We start from the raw sequence: 16,647 nt of genomic DNA, 5'->3' as shown, positions 1-16,647 counted from the left end.
GCAGCTGCAGCCCAGCGAGATCCTGATCGTGGTCAAGGATGCGCAGATCCAGCTGGAGGAGGTCGTGGAGGTGCATGTCAGGGACATCATCAGAGGGAGCTTTGTGGCCTGCACCGACCTCGAGTGCGCGGTCGTCAACATGAAAAATATCAAGAAATAACCAGAATATGGGCTGCTGGCCGCTGTTATGCCTTCCCCATGCACTGTTTACCCTCCGATTTGCAAGCCTACATCGATAAATTACTTCTTCTGTGCTCGGTATGTTGGCCGCCGTCTGCCAAATTTTGTTGTCTATTCCGAGCCGCCCCGCAACAGGCCGGTTGCCCAGGGGAGCCTAGAACCGGCCGGTGCTGGGCCACCGATACAGTGGATGCCGCCAGGCATCGGCACGCTGTTCCGGCCGGGTCCGGCCCCCGGGTCCGGCCGGGCATCCGATGGGTGCGAAATGTGTCGATGATGTAAAAATATAATATTAATATTTATCCTTATCTGCGATGACTGCCACGCCACAATTGATGTAATGGCCGGCTTTGAGCGGGCAATTGCAAGCACCAAGGCATACACGTGCCAATATCTGCAGCTGTGTCTGCTCGCTGCCTTCCTTGGGGAGAGAAGACTAAAAATGTACAAAATGGCAATGGACAAGGAGAGGGAGAACGGAAGGCACGCATATACCAATGGTATTGCCCGCGGGGACGAGGTTAGCCATGTGGCTGGATCTCGCGAGAACCCCGTTGCGCGTAATGGCAAGCCTCGCGTCAGGAAGGGCAGCCTGCCTTATCCGCTGTACAGCCTATCCGACGAGACGGTCAAACGGATGACTGAGGGCCTTGATTCTTTTACCACAGAGGTGAGAGCATTCGCTGGCAAGGTCAAGGAGGCACTCAACTGCGAGATTGATGAGCTGGTGAAGTACACAGCAAAGTCGGAGAATATGTGCCTGTTCCTGCTTTCACGCGGCGTAGAGTATGCCACGGCTGTTGAGGCTGGCCTGAAGGTCTCTGAGGTGACGCAGATCAACACGAGGGTGCTCTACAGCTCCGAGCTTATGCACGGCCCTCTCGCATCCATCTATGAGCATGCGCGGGTGATCATGATAGAGCCATCGGATCCGACCGTGCAGATGAAGCTGCGTGGGGCCGTCGACCAGGTATTAACCACCGGGGCAGCACCATTCATAATTTGCACCTCAACCACGAACATCGAGTACTATAAGCAGAAGAATGTATGCTGTGTGATGATGCTCCCCGAGACGCACTACCTGCTCCAGGGCATTATCACAGCTATTTCCTTCCAGCGGTCGTGCCATTTCACCTGTGGAGAAATCGGCAAGTCTTCTGATCTTTTGCCGAACCTGGCCAAAAGCATAACAGTTACTCATTAGTAAATAGCCTTCTTACCAAATATTTATTTGTCCATGGCGCTGGTCTCTTCGAGTGGCAGGGCTCCCAGCGGCACTGCCCCTGTTCATATTCTTACATGGCGCTCCATTTAGGCCGCCATCTGGCAAGCCTTTAGCGATACCCGTCTGCAGCCAGCTTTGCACGCCCTGGGAGTTGCAGTACTGTTCGATTAAAAGCCAGCATGTTTCCCATCCAAATTTGGCTGGGACTTGCATACTTCGGGCGGCAGCTCAATGTTGGTGGCGGCGGCTACGTCAGGGCGCTGGGTTGAGCCGTCGCACCCAAACAGCCAAGCGCCTTGATGCGAGGTGGCTTTTGGGCTCGGTCATGCAAAGCAAGGCTGCACGAGCCGGGAAACCAACTATATCCTGGCACAAAGCCACACAAATAGGCCCAGCTCACAATACCTCTTGCCCATTCATCCAGAGGGAATGCTGAATGCGAAATCCCAATAGCGGCATCTATGCCAAGGCCCAGAGCCATGTTGTACAAAGTGCAGTCTAAATATATCCGTCATAGACCATGGGAGTCCGCTACTGAGCCCCAGCACTGCCCAGGGACCGCCTTGAAGCGGCGCTCATGGCCCGGGCGACCCGGAATATCTTAATGTGGGTCATGCAAAGCAGGCGGTATTTGGAGGACGGGGCAGGCATGCATATTCTTGCCGTGAGATGCGCCTCCGCTAGCATCAGGATGCCTGAAACACAGATGAGCCTCCCAGGCTTCCGCCAGGGGCAAATAAGAGTTTGCCAATGAAAATCCTCAGTCATCCTAGCCGACCAAATACGGGCAAAATGGGCGCTAAAGAGTATCCCATGTCAAGGGTGTACAGCGCCATGCTGGAGAGGATTATACAGGAAACGAAGGGCCTCATAGGCAAGACGCAGACGTACCACGCGCACACCAGGAGGGGGGAGTTCCGCGAGATTAAGTTCACTGTGCAGCGCATCATCGGGCGCGGCTCGTCAAAGCTTCAGCTGCCGTGACAACAAATAGAGTCTGTAACGCCATCGGTAAACAAAGGACGATACTTAAGTCGCGTGCCTAAACATAGCACTGCGATGTGGCCGCCCCTGAAGCTTGCGCCACTCATTAAATTGGCAAAATTTTTAGCCCCCATGAGACAAAACCTGAGCCGTGTCGCACTGCCGAGACACTACGACCTGGAAATAGCTGTGCAGGAGGATGCCTTTACAGGGCACGTGCGGATAACGATACAGCCCACAGAGCCCATTACGAGCTTCAGAATTAACTCCAGGGGCCTGGAGCTGGGGAAGATGACCGTCGGCGGGCAGGAGGTGAAGTATACAGAGCGCACCGAAGACGAAACAGTAATGATTACGTTGCCCGAGAAGATGGACAAGGCCTTTGTTCTCGAGATCGACTACCGTGGCGAGTTCAAGGGCTCGTCGATGGAGGGCTTCTACAAGAGCAGCTACCGCGGAACACCGCTCTACTCTACGCATTTTGAGCCGACAGATGCAAGGCGCGCCTTCCCCTGCTTTGACCAGCCCGACATGAAGGCGACATTTTCGGTGACGCTCAAGGCGCCCGAGGGATTCGTAGCCCTGTCCAACAATGCGCTGGTGTCGGAGAAGAATGGGGTGTTTGTCTTCGAGAAGACGCCGCCTATGTCGACCTACATCGTTGCATTCGTGGTGGGCAAGCTGTCCTACATAGAGACCGTCATGGTTCGGCATCCGAGGAAGCCGAGCGCGGGCGAGCTGGCCGATAAGAAAACGAAGCTTGAGGAGGTGGGGATCCCCATTCGCGTGTATGCCCACGAGGAGGAAAAGGAGTGGGGCCGCTTCTCCCTGGAGGTTGCCACGCGCTGTCTCAAGTTCTTCGAGGAGTACTTCGAGATCGACTATCCTCTGGACAAGCTTGACATGGTTGCGGTGCCGTCCTTTGCGATGGGCGCCATGGAAAACTGGGGCCTTATAACCTACCGCTCGACCTCGCTGCTCTACGATGCCAGCACCACGTCGACGCGCTCGAAGAAGAACATCGCGATTACCGTGTGCCACGAGCTTGCGCACATGTGGTTTGGCAACCTGGTGACCATGGAGTGGTGGTCTGACCTGTGGCTGAATGAGGGCTTTGCCACCTGGGCGGCAAAGCCCTCATTCAGCCCTCATTATCGAAGGGGTCTTCGATAATCAAGATGCTCGAGAACTGGCTGGGGGCCGAGGAGTTCCGGAAGGGCCTTGTGCACTACCTGAATGAGAAGAAATACCAGAACGCGGTCACCGAGGACCTGTGGACCGCGCTTACCAATTCCTACAACAAGGGCAAGGCCAAGGCCAGCATGGTGAACGTCTCTGCGGTCATCGATCCGTGGATCAAGAGGAAAGGCTTCCCGATAATAGATGTGAAGGACGCTGCAGCTGACACAGCGCAGATTTACGGTCGGTTTCGAGGAGGATGCTGAGCCCTGGCCTGTCCCCATAAAAATTATGTGGGACGGCGGAAAGACTTCCGACTTTATCATGGAGGGCAGGAAGTTTACCGTGGAGAAGGCCTCCGACTACTACAAGCTCAACAACGAGGTATCGGGGTTCTACCGCGTCCAGTACGAGGATCTGGACGGGCTGCTGGGCCCGGGCGCACCAGCCCTGAGCACCGCCAACCGGATGAATGTCTACAGCGATGCCTTTGCTATTGCAATGGCCCTGAAGGGCCCTCTGCCGCTGGAATATCTGGGTGCTCTGAAGGATGAGGACAACTACGATATCCTCGGGTCCACCCTCGGCGGCCTGCAGTCTCTCGTGTCGATGTTCTACGATGTCGATGCGAAGCGCGACTTCTTCCGCGGTCTTATTCTCGACATCATTGGAGACAAGGCCGAGAAGATCGAGTTCAACAAGTCCAGCGCCGACATCAACGAGGTGTCGCGCAACACGCTTGTTATCTCCAAGGCGGTGTATAATGGCCACCAGCCCACCATAGACCGGTTCCGGAAGATGAAGCTCGGCGATGACATGATTTCTGAGTATATCCGCCCATTCTACAGCGCCATTGTCGATGAGCGGTTTAATGATATTTTCGAGACCTACAAGGGCACCGCCACCGTCGGGCTTCGGCAGCATGCCCTGATAGCCCTGGGCACCACCGCCGACAAGAAGAACCTCGAGACGCTTTTTAGCAACTTCAAGGACATTGAGCCGCACGACTCGGTGTATCTCTACGCCTCACTCGGCGCGAATCTCAAGTTCAGGAACGAGGTTGCCGACTTCTTCATCGCCAACTATGAGGGCATCAAGGCCCACATCAGCAACTCCGGCCTCCTCAGGCATGCGCTGGAGTTCACGCTCAAGAATGTAGTCGAGACAGGCCCCATGGAAAAGGTGCTCAAGTTTTTGGAGACCATTGACGGAGACAAGGCGATGCGCAGCGCCATCGATAAATGCAGGGACTCTCTCGCCTTGAAGACCAGGTTCAGGGAGCATTACAAGAACATAGTATTTTCCAGCGCCGCACCAGCCGCCTAACGCCGTGAAAGCGACGGCTGTAATGGGGCACAAGACTTAAGAAGGCTCAGAATGGGCACCAGGCCGAGAACGATAAAAGAGCCGGGGCAGTTTATCCTGATTCAAGCCCGGACAACAAGCATAATAAGTAAATCCCTCTTACACCAGCTGTTTGCAGCCGTCTGGATCTTGCGTCCACTGGAGTACGGCATCCTCGGGCTGGGATGCTCCTTTCACGCTATTGCCTCTTATTGTTCAGTGTGTCTGCAGGCTGCCCCACTGGGGCCGGTGGCTTTAACTTAGACCGCGTAGCCTACCACTGCTGCAGCTCTGCTATCGATTGTGGGCCCGCAGATCGGAGAAAGTACACAAAGCGCTGCCAAGTTAAAGTATACATGCCAACTCAGCCAGTTTATTTGTTTCTGTCCTGTATAATAAACGGATTCTCGTTCAACTTGGGAAACACGGCATCAATCTGCTTGGCCGGCGGCTCTTCTTCTCCTATCCCGTTGTCAAACATATTCTTTACCATGCTGAACTGGCTCATCCGTCTGGTCAGCGCATGCGCGCCGGCCCGCGCAGGGCACTCAATTACAATTTCAATGGGACATTGGGTGTCTTGGTGACGCGCCTCCTCCTGGCCAACCCATCCGGCAGTCTCCTCGTCAGAGGGGCACACAAGATCGTCGAAGATTATTTTGTCGCATTTCGGTATCTTGTGGGTTCTATTATTTAGGAGGTTAAACTTGACCTTTTTCACGCGCGGCTCAGCGCCAGTCCGGTCTGACGGGCGGGCCTGCCCACCGCTGTCGTCGTGGGGACCGCGCTCCAGTATATTTAAGCTACAGATACAGCCCACAGAGCCCATTACGAGCTTCAGAATTAGCTCCAGGGGCCTGGAGCTGGGGAAGATGACCGTCGGCGGGCAGGAGGTGAAGTATACAGAGCGCACCGAAGACGCTGTCGTCGTGGGGACCGCGCTCCAGTATATTTAAGCTATTGTAGGCGCCCATGCTGCAGGCGTCCTCCTCCATAGCCCGTCGCCGATTCTTTCTTTTCACTCCTAATGGTCCAATGAGCGGCAAGGCGCTGCCGGCGGAAGGAGAGGCCCAATGGAAAGCCAGGCCTTACAACAGCCCTTATTAAATGAATTTTGTCGCCCAGGCGGGAATGCGCGGCGCGATAGTATTTCATTTCAGGCCTGGCGCCCAATAGCCATCCCAAGCAGCATGCCAATAACCACACCTGCCATCCGTGCAACCCAGCTAGGGCCGACTGTCAAAAGGACTGGCAGCAACATTACATGGAGGGCGGCATGGCTCCCCTATCTAATATTGCCCGCACAATCCAGCCCACGGATGCTTATTTGACAAGGGTAGATGGCACTGTGCGGCGCCATAACACTACAAGGTGAAATTATGAATCATTTATTCAATCTTTATCAGTATCGCTGGACATACTGCTGCTATTGTCGATATTAAAGTCCGAGAGGCTGTCGTCGTAGTTAGCATGCGAGGACTGGTCTAGGTACGCGCCAGCATCGCGTACGAGGAACTGCCTGGTGCGTTTGCTGTTCGGGTCATTCAGTCCTGTTGTCGACATGTAAAGTAAATAACTTAAAAGTTTAATGGGTTTGATAATAACTTACCTGTGTCTGTGCGGCCATCTTATCTTGTCTATAAATAAACGTGCATATCCCTAGCCGAGCACTGAGTCTCTACCGGCGCTCCTTGCGACAGGAATGTGCCTATCGCCAAGCATTCCGCTATGAGGGACATCCGCGCTTTTGGCGGACGACGGCACAGGAAGAATGGTGTCCTGGTCCGCATGGGGGTCATGGTGCGACATGAGGAGAAACGAGCCATTGTGCGGGGACACAGGGATCTCATACAGGCCTTGGTTGGCACCCGGCACGTTGACAAGCAGATTCTTATACCGGGCAGGGTCGTCGGTGCCGGGGTTCCCTGCAGCAAGCTCCTCGGTGATGTCATCGAGACGCGCATGCTTCTGCTGCGCCTGGATCTGCCCGAGCTGGTGCCTCCTCAGGTCCTGTATGTTGGCGAGCAGTATCTTAATATGGTGTGAGAACGGGAAGCCGTCGCGCGGATAAACGACCACCGGCACAGTCTGCTTGGCCACTATGGTTGGCATCTCACTCTTCAGCTTCTCCTCCTGGCTCAGCTTCCGCCTCATAATCTCCTTCTGCATTTCGAGGTTGTGGGCCATCTGCCCGGCAATCTCCTTCTCAAGCCGCACCTCCTCCAGCTTCTTCTTGGCCTCGAGCAGCCATGTCTGCTCTGCCTCGTTCATCTTCTTGTCCAGCGCGGCCTGGAAATCCTCGTCCGAAACCCCGTCGTGCACTATGTCGGAGCTTCTGTCCACAGAGACCATAATCCCGCCAGGCCCGTGGTGGAACGCGTCCGCCGTAAAGACAACGCCGTGCGCCTTCTTATCCGCAGCCTTGGCATGGCTAATGTCGATGTTTGCCTGATCAATCATCCTCGCATCCTCCTCGCAGTCGGGGCACCCCTCGGCATACTCGCGGATGGTGGCTGGCGGTGGCGCAGGCGGCGCCCAGCAGCGCGAGAACGGGCATGCGCATCTGTTGTCGTTAGAAATTGTATTTTATTTTAAGCCCAGTTTCAGCTTAATCACGCAGCACGTCTTGCACACGGGTTACAGCTCCCGAAATCTAATGATTCTGTTTCCTTTGTAAACAAAGACAGCAAATATGGCAACAATTGACATTTATCCGTAACTAAAGATGCGCGGATGCGGAGAACAGCAGACGATTGGCCTCCACTATTCTAAAATCTCTATGGCTGTTTTTGTGGGAGAATAAAATGCATGTTTCATCAGTGCGTCGAATACCTAGGCCGGCCCGCGGCGCACATGCCCCTAACTGCTTTAAAAGGAAGATTTCGTTAATATTTGCCAAACACACGGCCGTCCTTGCACAATACGGCTACCTTCTCTCTTGCAGAGGGGCGCTGCCCTGGGGAGCAGTCTTTTATTAAATCTAATAGCTGGGCATAGTTTACTTGCGGTGGCACATAAGCGGATGGGCCTGAACGATACTGCCACGGATTCAGGGCCTGTAGGCAGTCAATTCGAGCGGCGGCTTCTTGCCCGCACGAGGGGCCTAGGTTTTAGTATTATTAATTATACTGGAAAGGCATCTGCTGCACACAGGCATCATCTTGCGTTTGTGACAGAATCCTCCCGACAATGCCATGCCAGGTAGAAAATGCGGTAGTCGCGCGACTATTTGGTAAATTACCCGTAGCCTAAACTGTAAATTTAATGGCGAAGAGCCGCAAGGTATATTTCCGGAGTGGCCGGAACCCTGATGACCAGCGGGGTGTTGACATTCGTGAGGGACTTGAGCGTATTCTCCTCGTTCTCCGGGTCAAAGCTGTGGCCCAGGATACTCTCCTCGTACTGGTCTATCATGGGATCCCAGTCCGGTCTAATTTGCCCTTTCATCATGCGCAGCTGGATCTCCTTTAGTTTGGAGTTGGACACAAGCATGTTCTTCAGGTGCCTCTCCTGCGCCGCGTCTGCCCCGCCGTCCAGGCACCATATCCCTACTACCAGCCCGAGTAGCCTCCACATTGCCGTCTGAGCTTCAATGCCTAACTAGGTTGTAAACTGAAACGCCTACCGCCCGCACTCCCCTGCTGCGTCTCAAGTGCTGATCGCGGGAGTTTGTTTTCCGTGGTAGCACTGGTGATGTGGATGACATCCGTTGTAGGCGATCATGGTGGGTGCTGGCAGCACGCATATTCGCCGAATAGACGTCCCGGGCTGCTTTTGAGAACGAGGAGATGTGCGGCGGGGCAGACGTGCCTGCAAATAAGCAGGCAGCGCTTTACGGCCGGAGGAGAGAGCAATACCATGTGCAATGACGCGGAACGGGCGGCGTCCACAGAAATTATGCCAAGGGACCATGGACTGGGCCAATATCTGGCATGCATCCGGACACAGGTGCAGAAGACAATGCCTGAAGGCGGCGAGGGGCTGTGAATGATGGAGAGAGCCAGACCTGCACCTCGCATGGAATGGAATGGGAAGAGCCACCAGCCCCTTGAATAAATTCCGCCGGCACATGCCAATAATACAGACAAATTAAAACTCAGCATTGTTTATTATTCATATTCTGCTGCCAAAGTAACCGCCATATCCACCGTACGGTACGCTCGGATATGATAGAGACGGTGCAACGGGGACAGCCGGCTCGGGCGCCACGCTTCTGGGAGCCTGCCCGCTTAGCCGCCCAAACGTATTGGCATAGAGGGACGTGTTGTAAATGTCGCCCGTCACCTTATTCCTTGCGGCCTCCATGTCGAAGTAGTCCTTGATGCCGCTCCCGGTGTTCTTGAGATATTCCCACGGGCGGGAGAAGATGGACCTTGCAAGAGGGAGCAGGAGGATCCTTGCGCAAACTCGAATGATGTACATGTATATTCGACAATCAGAGAATTATATATAAATTAACCTTTATAAAGAACCAATGATCTATCATACTGTGTCACACTTGCAGTGTTTCAGCGCGGCAGGCGAGGCTCCAATCAGATGGTGCCCGTGCGGCTCGGCATCCAGAGTTTTATGCCATGTGCTACAATGGTGCCCCGGCATTTACGAAATGAATGGTGCCCGCCGAAAGGCCACACACGGCGCCATTGAAACTTCCTGGCGGGATGAAACAGCATTATTGCAGCGCAGCCAGCAGCAAATACCATTTGCCTAATAGCGAGGGTAAATGAGTGTGTGGCTGTTAATGTTGCCATTGCTGCTAGTGGCCGCCACACCACAAAATGCTGCACGTGGTGACCCATCTACGGTTAATAAACGGCTGGACGTCCTCGCCTGCAGCAGCCAACATGCATGGCAGCACCCGCCAGCTCTTTAAGATTTCACAAGTTATATAATGGTGCCGCTGTGCGACTCGTAATGAAATTTAATGTCATCCTGCAACGGTATTGAGAGTGTTGGCAACCGGCGCGGCTGCTCCTGCCGCAGCGCCATTTACATACCCGGGATTGTAGTTTATAGCACCGGTGTTAATATAGCCCATGGCGGGGTTTGCCGCTACTGCTCCCACCACTTGGCCAAACTTGTTTGTAGCGGCCTGCCCAAGCTGGTTTGCCCGGGATTGCAGTTCCGTGATTCTGGTTCTTATGGTCTTATTTATTTCCCTGGCCAGCTTATTGAGGGCCATCTTTTCCTCAATCTTCGCAGCTGCGTCTTTTTTCATTTTGCGCGTATTAAACAGACTGCCCAGTCTAAACTTCTTCTTCTGCCCTGAATCGCCATCTACCGCCCAGACAAGGTGGGCCAGTATCGATATAGCAAGGAGCTTTTTGAAATCCATAAGCCCATTTGCCAGCGGTTTTATATAGCCCCGTCGGTTTCAGATCATCATAGCCGAGTAGAGAGTATCACTCTTGCCTCTGCTACAAAGGCGCGCGTGTAAGCCTGCGCCGCAGTCTATGATGCGGACGCACACCAGCTTGGAAGGGTGCATGGATGTGGGACACATAGCAGACAGCATTTGGTTGATGTTGTTTTTCAGCTTGTTTACTAGCGTGGTTTTCCCTGCATTGTCGATGCCCAGAAACAGCACGGATGACGGCTTTTTAAATAACCGGCTGATCAGACGGCCTATGGTGAGATCGAGAGTATAGAGAGTATAGATCGAGATATTTCCGAGAGTTTCTGTCGAATTTGGAAAGAAACAGTCGTGAGAGACTTCATAGCGGGGTTCCCTTTTACAAAAATTTTGTTGTTTCGGAATATTCAGGACATCAACAAAGATTGGAGGGCGTAAAGGCGCGGTCGGCAGGCTACGCTGCCACCGCCGTGGGGATCCGTGCTGGGGCCACCCAGCGGGAGGCCGTCTCGGCAACAAATATGCCTCAGATTGCGCCAGGATATGCTTCGCGCGATGGCCTGCAGCCATGGTGCTCATTCCCGGCGCCTCCACTATTGCGCCTCTCTACGGCGCCGTGCTATTTCCGCGTAGGAATAAAATTTACCCCGATGGACGGTTTTAAAAATGGCAATATCGTCTCTCTCACTCTGAACAACTTCCAAATATTCAAAGACCAAACATTCCACTTCCAGCCCGCCCTGAACCTCATTGCAGCCCCCAACGGCTCAGGCAAGAGCTCCATCGCAAATGCGCTTGCATTTGTCTTCAACGGAGCGCCAAAAACTGTCGGCAAGTCCAAGGAGATGGCTGAATTTATTCGATTTGGAGAGACCGGCGCGCTTGGTCGTTGATGGCAGAATTACGGAGTTGCGCAGGACAATCGGCATGGGCCAGCGGGCGAGCCGCTATGCCGACACGCAGGCGACAGTCTCGCAGTTCTTTATAAACAACTGCCTGACCACCGCGGCGGACTATGCCGCGTTTGTGGCGTCTGCGGGCATAGATGTTAACAATCTCTGCACATTTCTACCGCAGGAGCGCGTTGCAGAGTTCTGCACCATGGACCCAGCGTCTCTGCTCACCGAGACACTCAAGGGCACGGACATCTCGCTCGACGCGTACGATGAGCTCAGGAGGGAGCTGGGCGATCTCGATGCTGCTATTGCTACCGAGTCGAAGACAAAGCAGCTGGTGGAAAGTACAATATCTGGCATGGAGGCCGGCGTTAGGAGGCTCAGAGAGAAGGAGGAGATGGAGAGGCTGTACAGGAAGCTGGAATACAAGAGGCTGCGCGTGCTGCACGACCAGGTTATGGTTGAGTACATGGACGCCAAGCGAGGGATGCGGAGCGGCGAGGCCCAGTCGGCACGTGCGCGCGAGGAGATGGATGCGCACGAGCAAGAGGTCGCCAGGATCGAGGGCGATGAAATATTCACGGAGTACAACCGGTCTGCAGCAAGGTATGCGGAGCAGAATGTGGAGATAAGGAGGATGGTCGATCAGGCGAAGGAGGTGTCCGCCCAGCTGGAGCTAAGACGGGTGGACGGAATGAGCCTGCACAGAAGCAGACAGCAGAAGGCAGAGCAGAGGATGTGTGCTGAGAAGGCCTGTTGTGAGCTGAGGGACGAGATAGAAAAGAAGCGGCAAGGGCATGAAGACCTGCTCAGCGAGTTCAAGGACAGGCTCAGGAGGTATTTTAGGGAGAGGAAGGACCAGGGAAGCGCAGACATGCTGGGCCCGATGCGCAGCAGCAGGGAATTGGAGACAATTATCCCATCGCTGGAGGATCTAGATCTGTCGATGCAGGGCGTGATTGACAGGATAAGGCAGGTGCAGTTCCTTTCGGGACAGACGCAGAAGGAGATGGATGAGCTAGAGCAGCAGAAGCTGAACTATTCCGAGCAGAAGAGCCAGCGCATGGAGCTGCTGAAGAAGTACCACATGGACACGTACAAGGCGGTCTGCTGGCTGCGCGAAAACACACAGAGCGGCACGTTTGAGCACCCCGTGCTTGAGCCAGCATTTCTGCATGTAAATATCCACAAGGACTATCTGCATGAGATCGAGTCGCTGCTCATCTTCCAGTGCCTCTCGTCATTTCTGGTAAGGAGCCAGCATGACTTTGTGGCCCTCTCCTGCATGCTGAAGGACGGCCAGGGGCTGGCCGTGAATATCGCTGAAATTGTCCCGTCCACGGCGAAGATAGACACGATCGATCGATCGGTGCTTGAGCGCTTCAGTGTTGACGGCGTTGCCTCGGACTTCATAGAGGCCGACGAGGAGTACCTGCGTATGCTATGTGCATACTCCCACCTTGGATCTGTGCCTGTCTCCAAGAACCCGATCAACGATGCAGAGCTGTTCGGCAGCCAGCCGAATATAAAGCGCGCTGTTGCTGGCGGGCAGTACATTGAAATTAAAAGATCGCGCTATGGCTCGGAATGGATCGTCACGTCCAGCCGGATTGCGGCGCGCAGCGTGTTCAACTTTCCCAAGATTGATCTGGAGGAGGCAGAGAGAAGGCTGGCTTGCCTTGCAGAGAGGAGGGAGGCTAGCAAAAATGAGATGGCAGGGCTGCTCGCCAGCAAGGAGGGGTACAGGGCGAAGAGGGATGCCCTGAGGAATGAATTTGACCTGGGGCTGCTGCAGAAGGCTGAGTACGCGCAGGAGAGCGTTTCTGCCAGGCTTGTTTCCGCGGAGGCGAGCATCAAAGCGCTTGGTGCGGACATAGAAGGCCTTGCCGACAGAATAGACGGAAACGAGGGCCTGGAGGCCTCCCTTGTGAGGGATATCAAGGATATCGCCAAAGAGCTGCAGTCAGCACTAGATATTGCGCAGATACCGCCATTTGACCTGGAGCTGATCAAGGAGAAGAGGCACGATTTGGAGAATGCCCGGAGGCGGCATGCGGTTGCCAAGAGCAGGGTGGAGGCCGAGGCAAGGGCGGTCGAGTCATTCAGGGCAGCCCTTGCACCGATGAAGGAGAAGATCGGTGCACTGAAGCGGCGTATCAGGGGAGAGTATGGGGCAGAAGCCTACATCCTGGAGGAGCTGGAGGACCTGCCCGACATGGTCGAGGATATTGAGGGCGAAATCCAAATGGTGAGGGCAAGGCTGGAGGCCATAGGCAGCCAGACAGACGCTGCGAGGCTGTACGAAAACAAGGACAGGGAGAGGAAGCGGCTGGGGGACACAATTGATGAGATGAAGGTGCACAGGAGCGGGCTGATAGACAGGCTGGAGAGCGAGAAGAGGAGGCTGATTAAGGCTATCTATGCGTACCTAGCACCGCTGAACGAGTATTTTTCTGGAATGTTTGAGAAGCTGGGATTTATAGGCCGCCTGGAGCTGTCGGCCGAGGACGGCTGGGGCCTGCACATACTGGTGCGCTTCAGGGAGGGCGAGGAGCTGCAGCAGCTGTCGAGCTATCGCCAAAGCGGCGCTGGAGCGCTGTCGCCAAGCGTATATTAAATAGCAAGTGACGCCTGTTTCCATGTGCTGTCATTTTCAACAACGGGCCTTCTATGCCCTGTTCTGTTCTCCAATTAGGCCGTGCCAGTGAGACGCCCGAGCACATGCTGGGCGTGCAGAAATTCAAGGCTCCGACCCCCTTGTCTCCGGACCAAGATCAGAGGCCCCGCGCCGCCGTCCAGCCGCCAAAGGCTATTGGACAGCACGTATTCAACAGGAGTATAAAGGGGCGCGCTTATAAGTGCAAAAGTAGCCCAGCCAAGGCAGCATGATTAATATCCACTACTTGACGGTTCCCAACGAGCTAATTACAGAATACCACAGCGTGTTCCAGGAAAACGACGACAAAAAAAGATTCATCTTCCTGCGGAAGTATCTCAAACACATCGAGTGCGACGACGGCCCGTACAACAGATACTTCACGCTGCGTGATCCGCTCCCCACCAGAGAGGAAAACAAGACGTTCATGCAGGAATTCAATGGCACGATCGGCAGGTACCTCAACCATCTCATGAAACACGGCAACATGACCGGGAAGAGGACCGTGAGGGAGGGCGAGGTTGCCTGCTACCTCGGCGTGGGCCACGAGTACGGGCTCTTCGGCATGCCGCTGAATCTGAACGCGGCCTTCTACTTCTACACGATATCCGCCCAGCTGAACTGCGACCTGGGCACGTTCCGGCTCGCCCAGTGCTACGAGCGCGGCCTCGGCACGCCCAGTAACGTGGCCAAGGCCGTGTACTTCTTCAGATGCGCGGCGAAGCTCGGGCTTACGGACGGCATGCACGTGTACGGCACAATACTCGCGAATGGATACCTGGGCAGCGCGCGCGACATGGAGCTCGGCCTCCACTTCCTGTCGCTGGCATCGCTGAAGGCCTCGAGGATCTACCCGTACTCCCTGTTCGACATAGGCAGGTGGTACAAAAACAACACGAACGACGCCAACATTATCTCAGACGACGACTACTCTTTCGAAATCTACTTCAAGGGGACGCAGCTCAAAGAGTGCCGAGCACGGGGCGCTATTTCACTGCGGCACCGGTGCAGCGACTACAGTCCCCAATTTCGTTTTTGCAAAGAAACGCCAAATTTTCACATGGGAGACATCGACGCAAGGCCTACGCTGAATCTCATTGAGCTGTGCGAGGAAAACCCCGAGCTGGCGAACGCTATAATATCCGGAAGCCACACGCAGCTCTTCAAGAGCCGCATTGTGGGCGTTCCCTGGATCACCCACACCAGCCAGCCGATCAGCGCGAGGCAGATCAACAGGGTGGTCTCAGTGCGCGGCAGCGTGATACGCACATACGAGGTCCTGTTTAAGAATGTTACGAGCGAGCAGGTCTGCCTGCTCTGCAATGCATCGAGCTTTATCTGCGAGCAGGACACGAGGCGCCGCGGCCCGCCGGTATGCGGCGCATGCGGCAGCATGAGCCTGCGGCTCAACAGAGACTTCCAGGGCGCGGTCTCCAGCCAGAGCATCAGGATCCAGGACATCGGCAGCAGCCGCTCGATGTCGGAAACGCTGGAGGTGCTCCTCGAAGGCTCGGCGGCCGGAAGGTTCGTGCCGGGAGACAAGGTGTTCGTGACCGGCGTGGTTGCCCGGCGCTGGAAGCAGCTGCGGCCGAACGAGCCGATGCTTTCGTCGCCGCAGACATGGCCAAGACCGAGTGTGTGCTGGCCCGAGACGCCATTGCCAAGGAGCAGGAGCCCGCGTGCTGGCCCCTTTCGGCCCTGCGCGCATTTATCATCCAGTGCCGCAGGAAGAGCAACAAGCTGCCGGATGCGCTGTCGAAGACCATACTTAAGTACTACATGAGGAAGCGAAACGTGGATGGCCACAGCGAGTTTAACACAATCAGGATGCTCGAGGGGCTGGTGAGGCTCAGCGAGGCGCATTCTAAGCTCATGAACCGCGACTCCGTGGAGGAAGAGGACGTGTACGTGTCGCTCATCCTCATGGAGCTGACCATCAGCACATCGAGCACAGTGAACATTGATGCCGATCGTGTGTTTACTGATGGCGAGTACTTCGAGGATGTCAGGGGCCAGCTCGACAAATCAGATTGTGATCAGAGGGCGCAGAGAAGCGCATGGCCCCAAAACTGAAGTACTGTCTGTAGAATGAGATGGCATCGTCTATGGTCCAGAAGTGGATGAAGACCGAAGACTCGTTGAGGTCGAATGAGCGCACGCGGATATCGTTCCTCAGGCTGATGATGAGAAAGTCTATCCTGGGCGCTGCTGCGCCGGGGGTATACGGGGATAGCACAGCCCCTTCACCGCGCTCTATGCCCTCTCCAGGGACCTCAGCTGCAGCCTCCTCGTCGGCCGAGAATAGCCTATAAAAGTCTATGGCACTGCTTTTGCTCATGTCTGGCGACCTCCCAGCCAGCATGTAACATAGTTAGTTGAAGTTGTAACAGTTCATTGACATGCATAGCTAAGTATTATTATTAACCGTATTGCATCAATCGGTTCGCTATTATAAGTATTTTATGTATACACAGCAACCTATATTATATTGTATGAGTAGGCATAATAGAGTACGATAAATATAAGCGATTTATTCATTAAAGATATATTGAATACAGGTAACTTGCCGGAGTATCATTTACTACCTTTACATGGCGATCCTGCTAATTTTTCGTGGACTTCTGATTAAATAGTAAAAAGTAAAAGTTAAAAGAAAAGTGTAGTGCCATTGGTTGTGTTTCGTAATGTATCCGATGCCGACAAATCTGCTTAGGAGCTGAGCGTGGTATAAATGTGAGCTAAGATGGGGCAAACCAAGTCAAAAGATACCAAGCAAGAAGTAACGGAAAATGGCGTAGTTAACTCCAATTTTATAGTACAAGAAGCTGAG

The 16,647-nt window shown here is 54.4% G+C and overlaps 3 protein-coding genes across 3 annotated transcripts; all 3 read left to right on the top strand.

Moving 5' to 3' along the window:
• Window positions 1–631: 631 nt before the first annotated feature.
• On the top strand, window positions 632–1,384 carry LOC145737988 (uncharacterized). The gene has a single exon (XM_081992841.1). The coding sequence runs from the start codon at window positions 632–634 to the stop codon at window positions 1,382–1,384; it is 753 nt and encodes a 250-aa protein (XP_081848967.1).
• A 1,137-nt stretch (window positions 1,385–2,521) lies between these two features.
• LOC145737986 (uncharacterized) lies at window positions 2,522–4,894 on the top strand. The gene is made up of 3 exons (XM_081992840.1): window positions 2,522–3,517; window positions 3,550–3,774; window positions 3,827–4,894. The coding sequence occupies exons 1-3, from the start codon at window positions 2,522–2,524 to the stop codon at window positions 4,892–4,894; spliced, it is 2,289 nt and encodes a 762-aa protein (XP_081848966.1).
• Window positions 4,895–11,054: 6,160 nt separating this feature from the next.
• Window positions 11,055–13,778, top strand: LOC145737985 (structural maintenance of chromosomes protein 5-like). The gene has a single exon (XM_081992839.1). It carries the CDS (start codon window positions 11,055–11,057, stop codon window positions 13,776–13,778), a length of 2,724 nt encoding a protein of 907 aa, XP_081848965.1.
• The last annotated feature ends 2,869 nt before the right edge of the window (window positions 13,779–16,647 follow it).

Source organism: Ips typographus, linkage group LG14 (genome assembly GCF_016097725.1).
Source record: "Ips typographus isolate SLU linkage group LG14, UJ_Ityp_2.0, whole genome shotgun sequence".
Lineage (NCBI taxonomy): Eukaryota > Metazoa > Arthropoda > Insecta > Coleoptera > Curculionidae > Ips > Ips typographus.
This window is presented reverse-complemented; position numbering and strand designations above follow the sequence as displayed.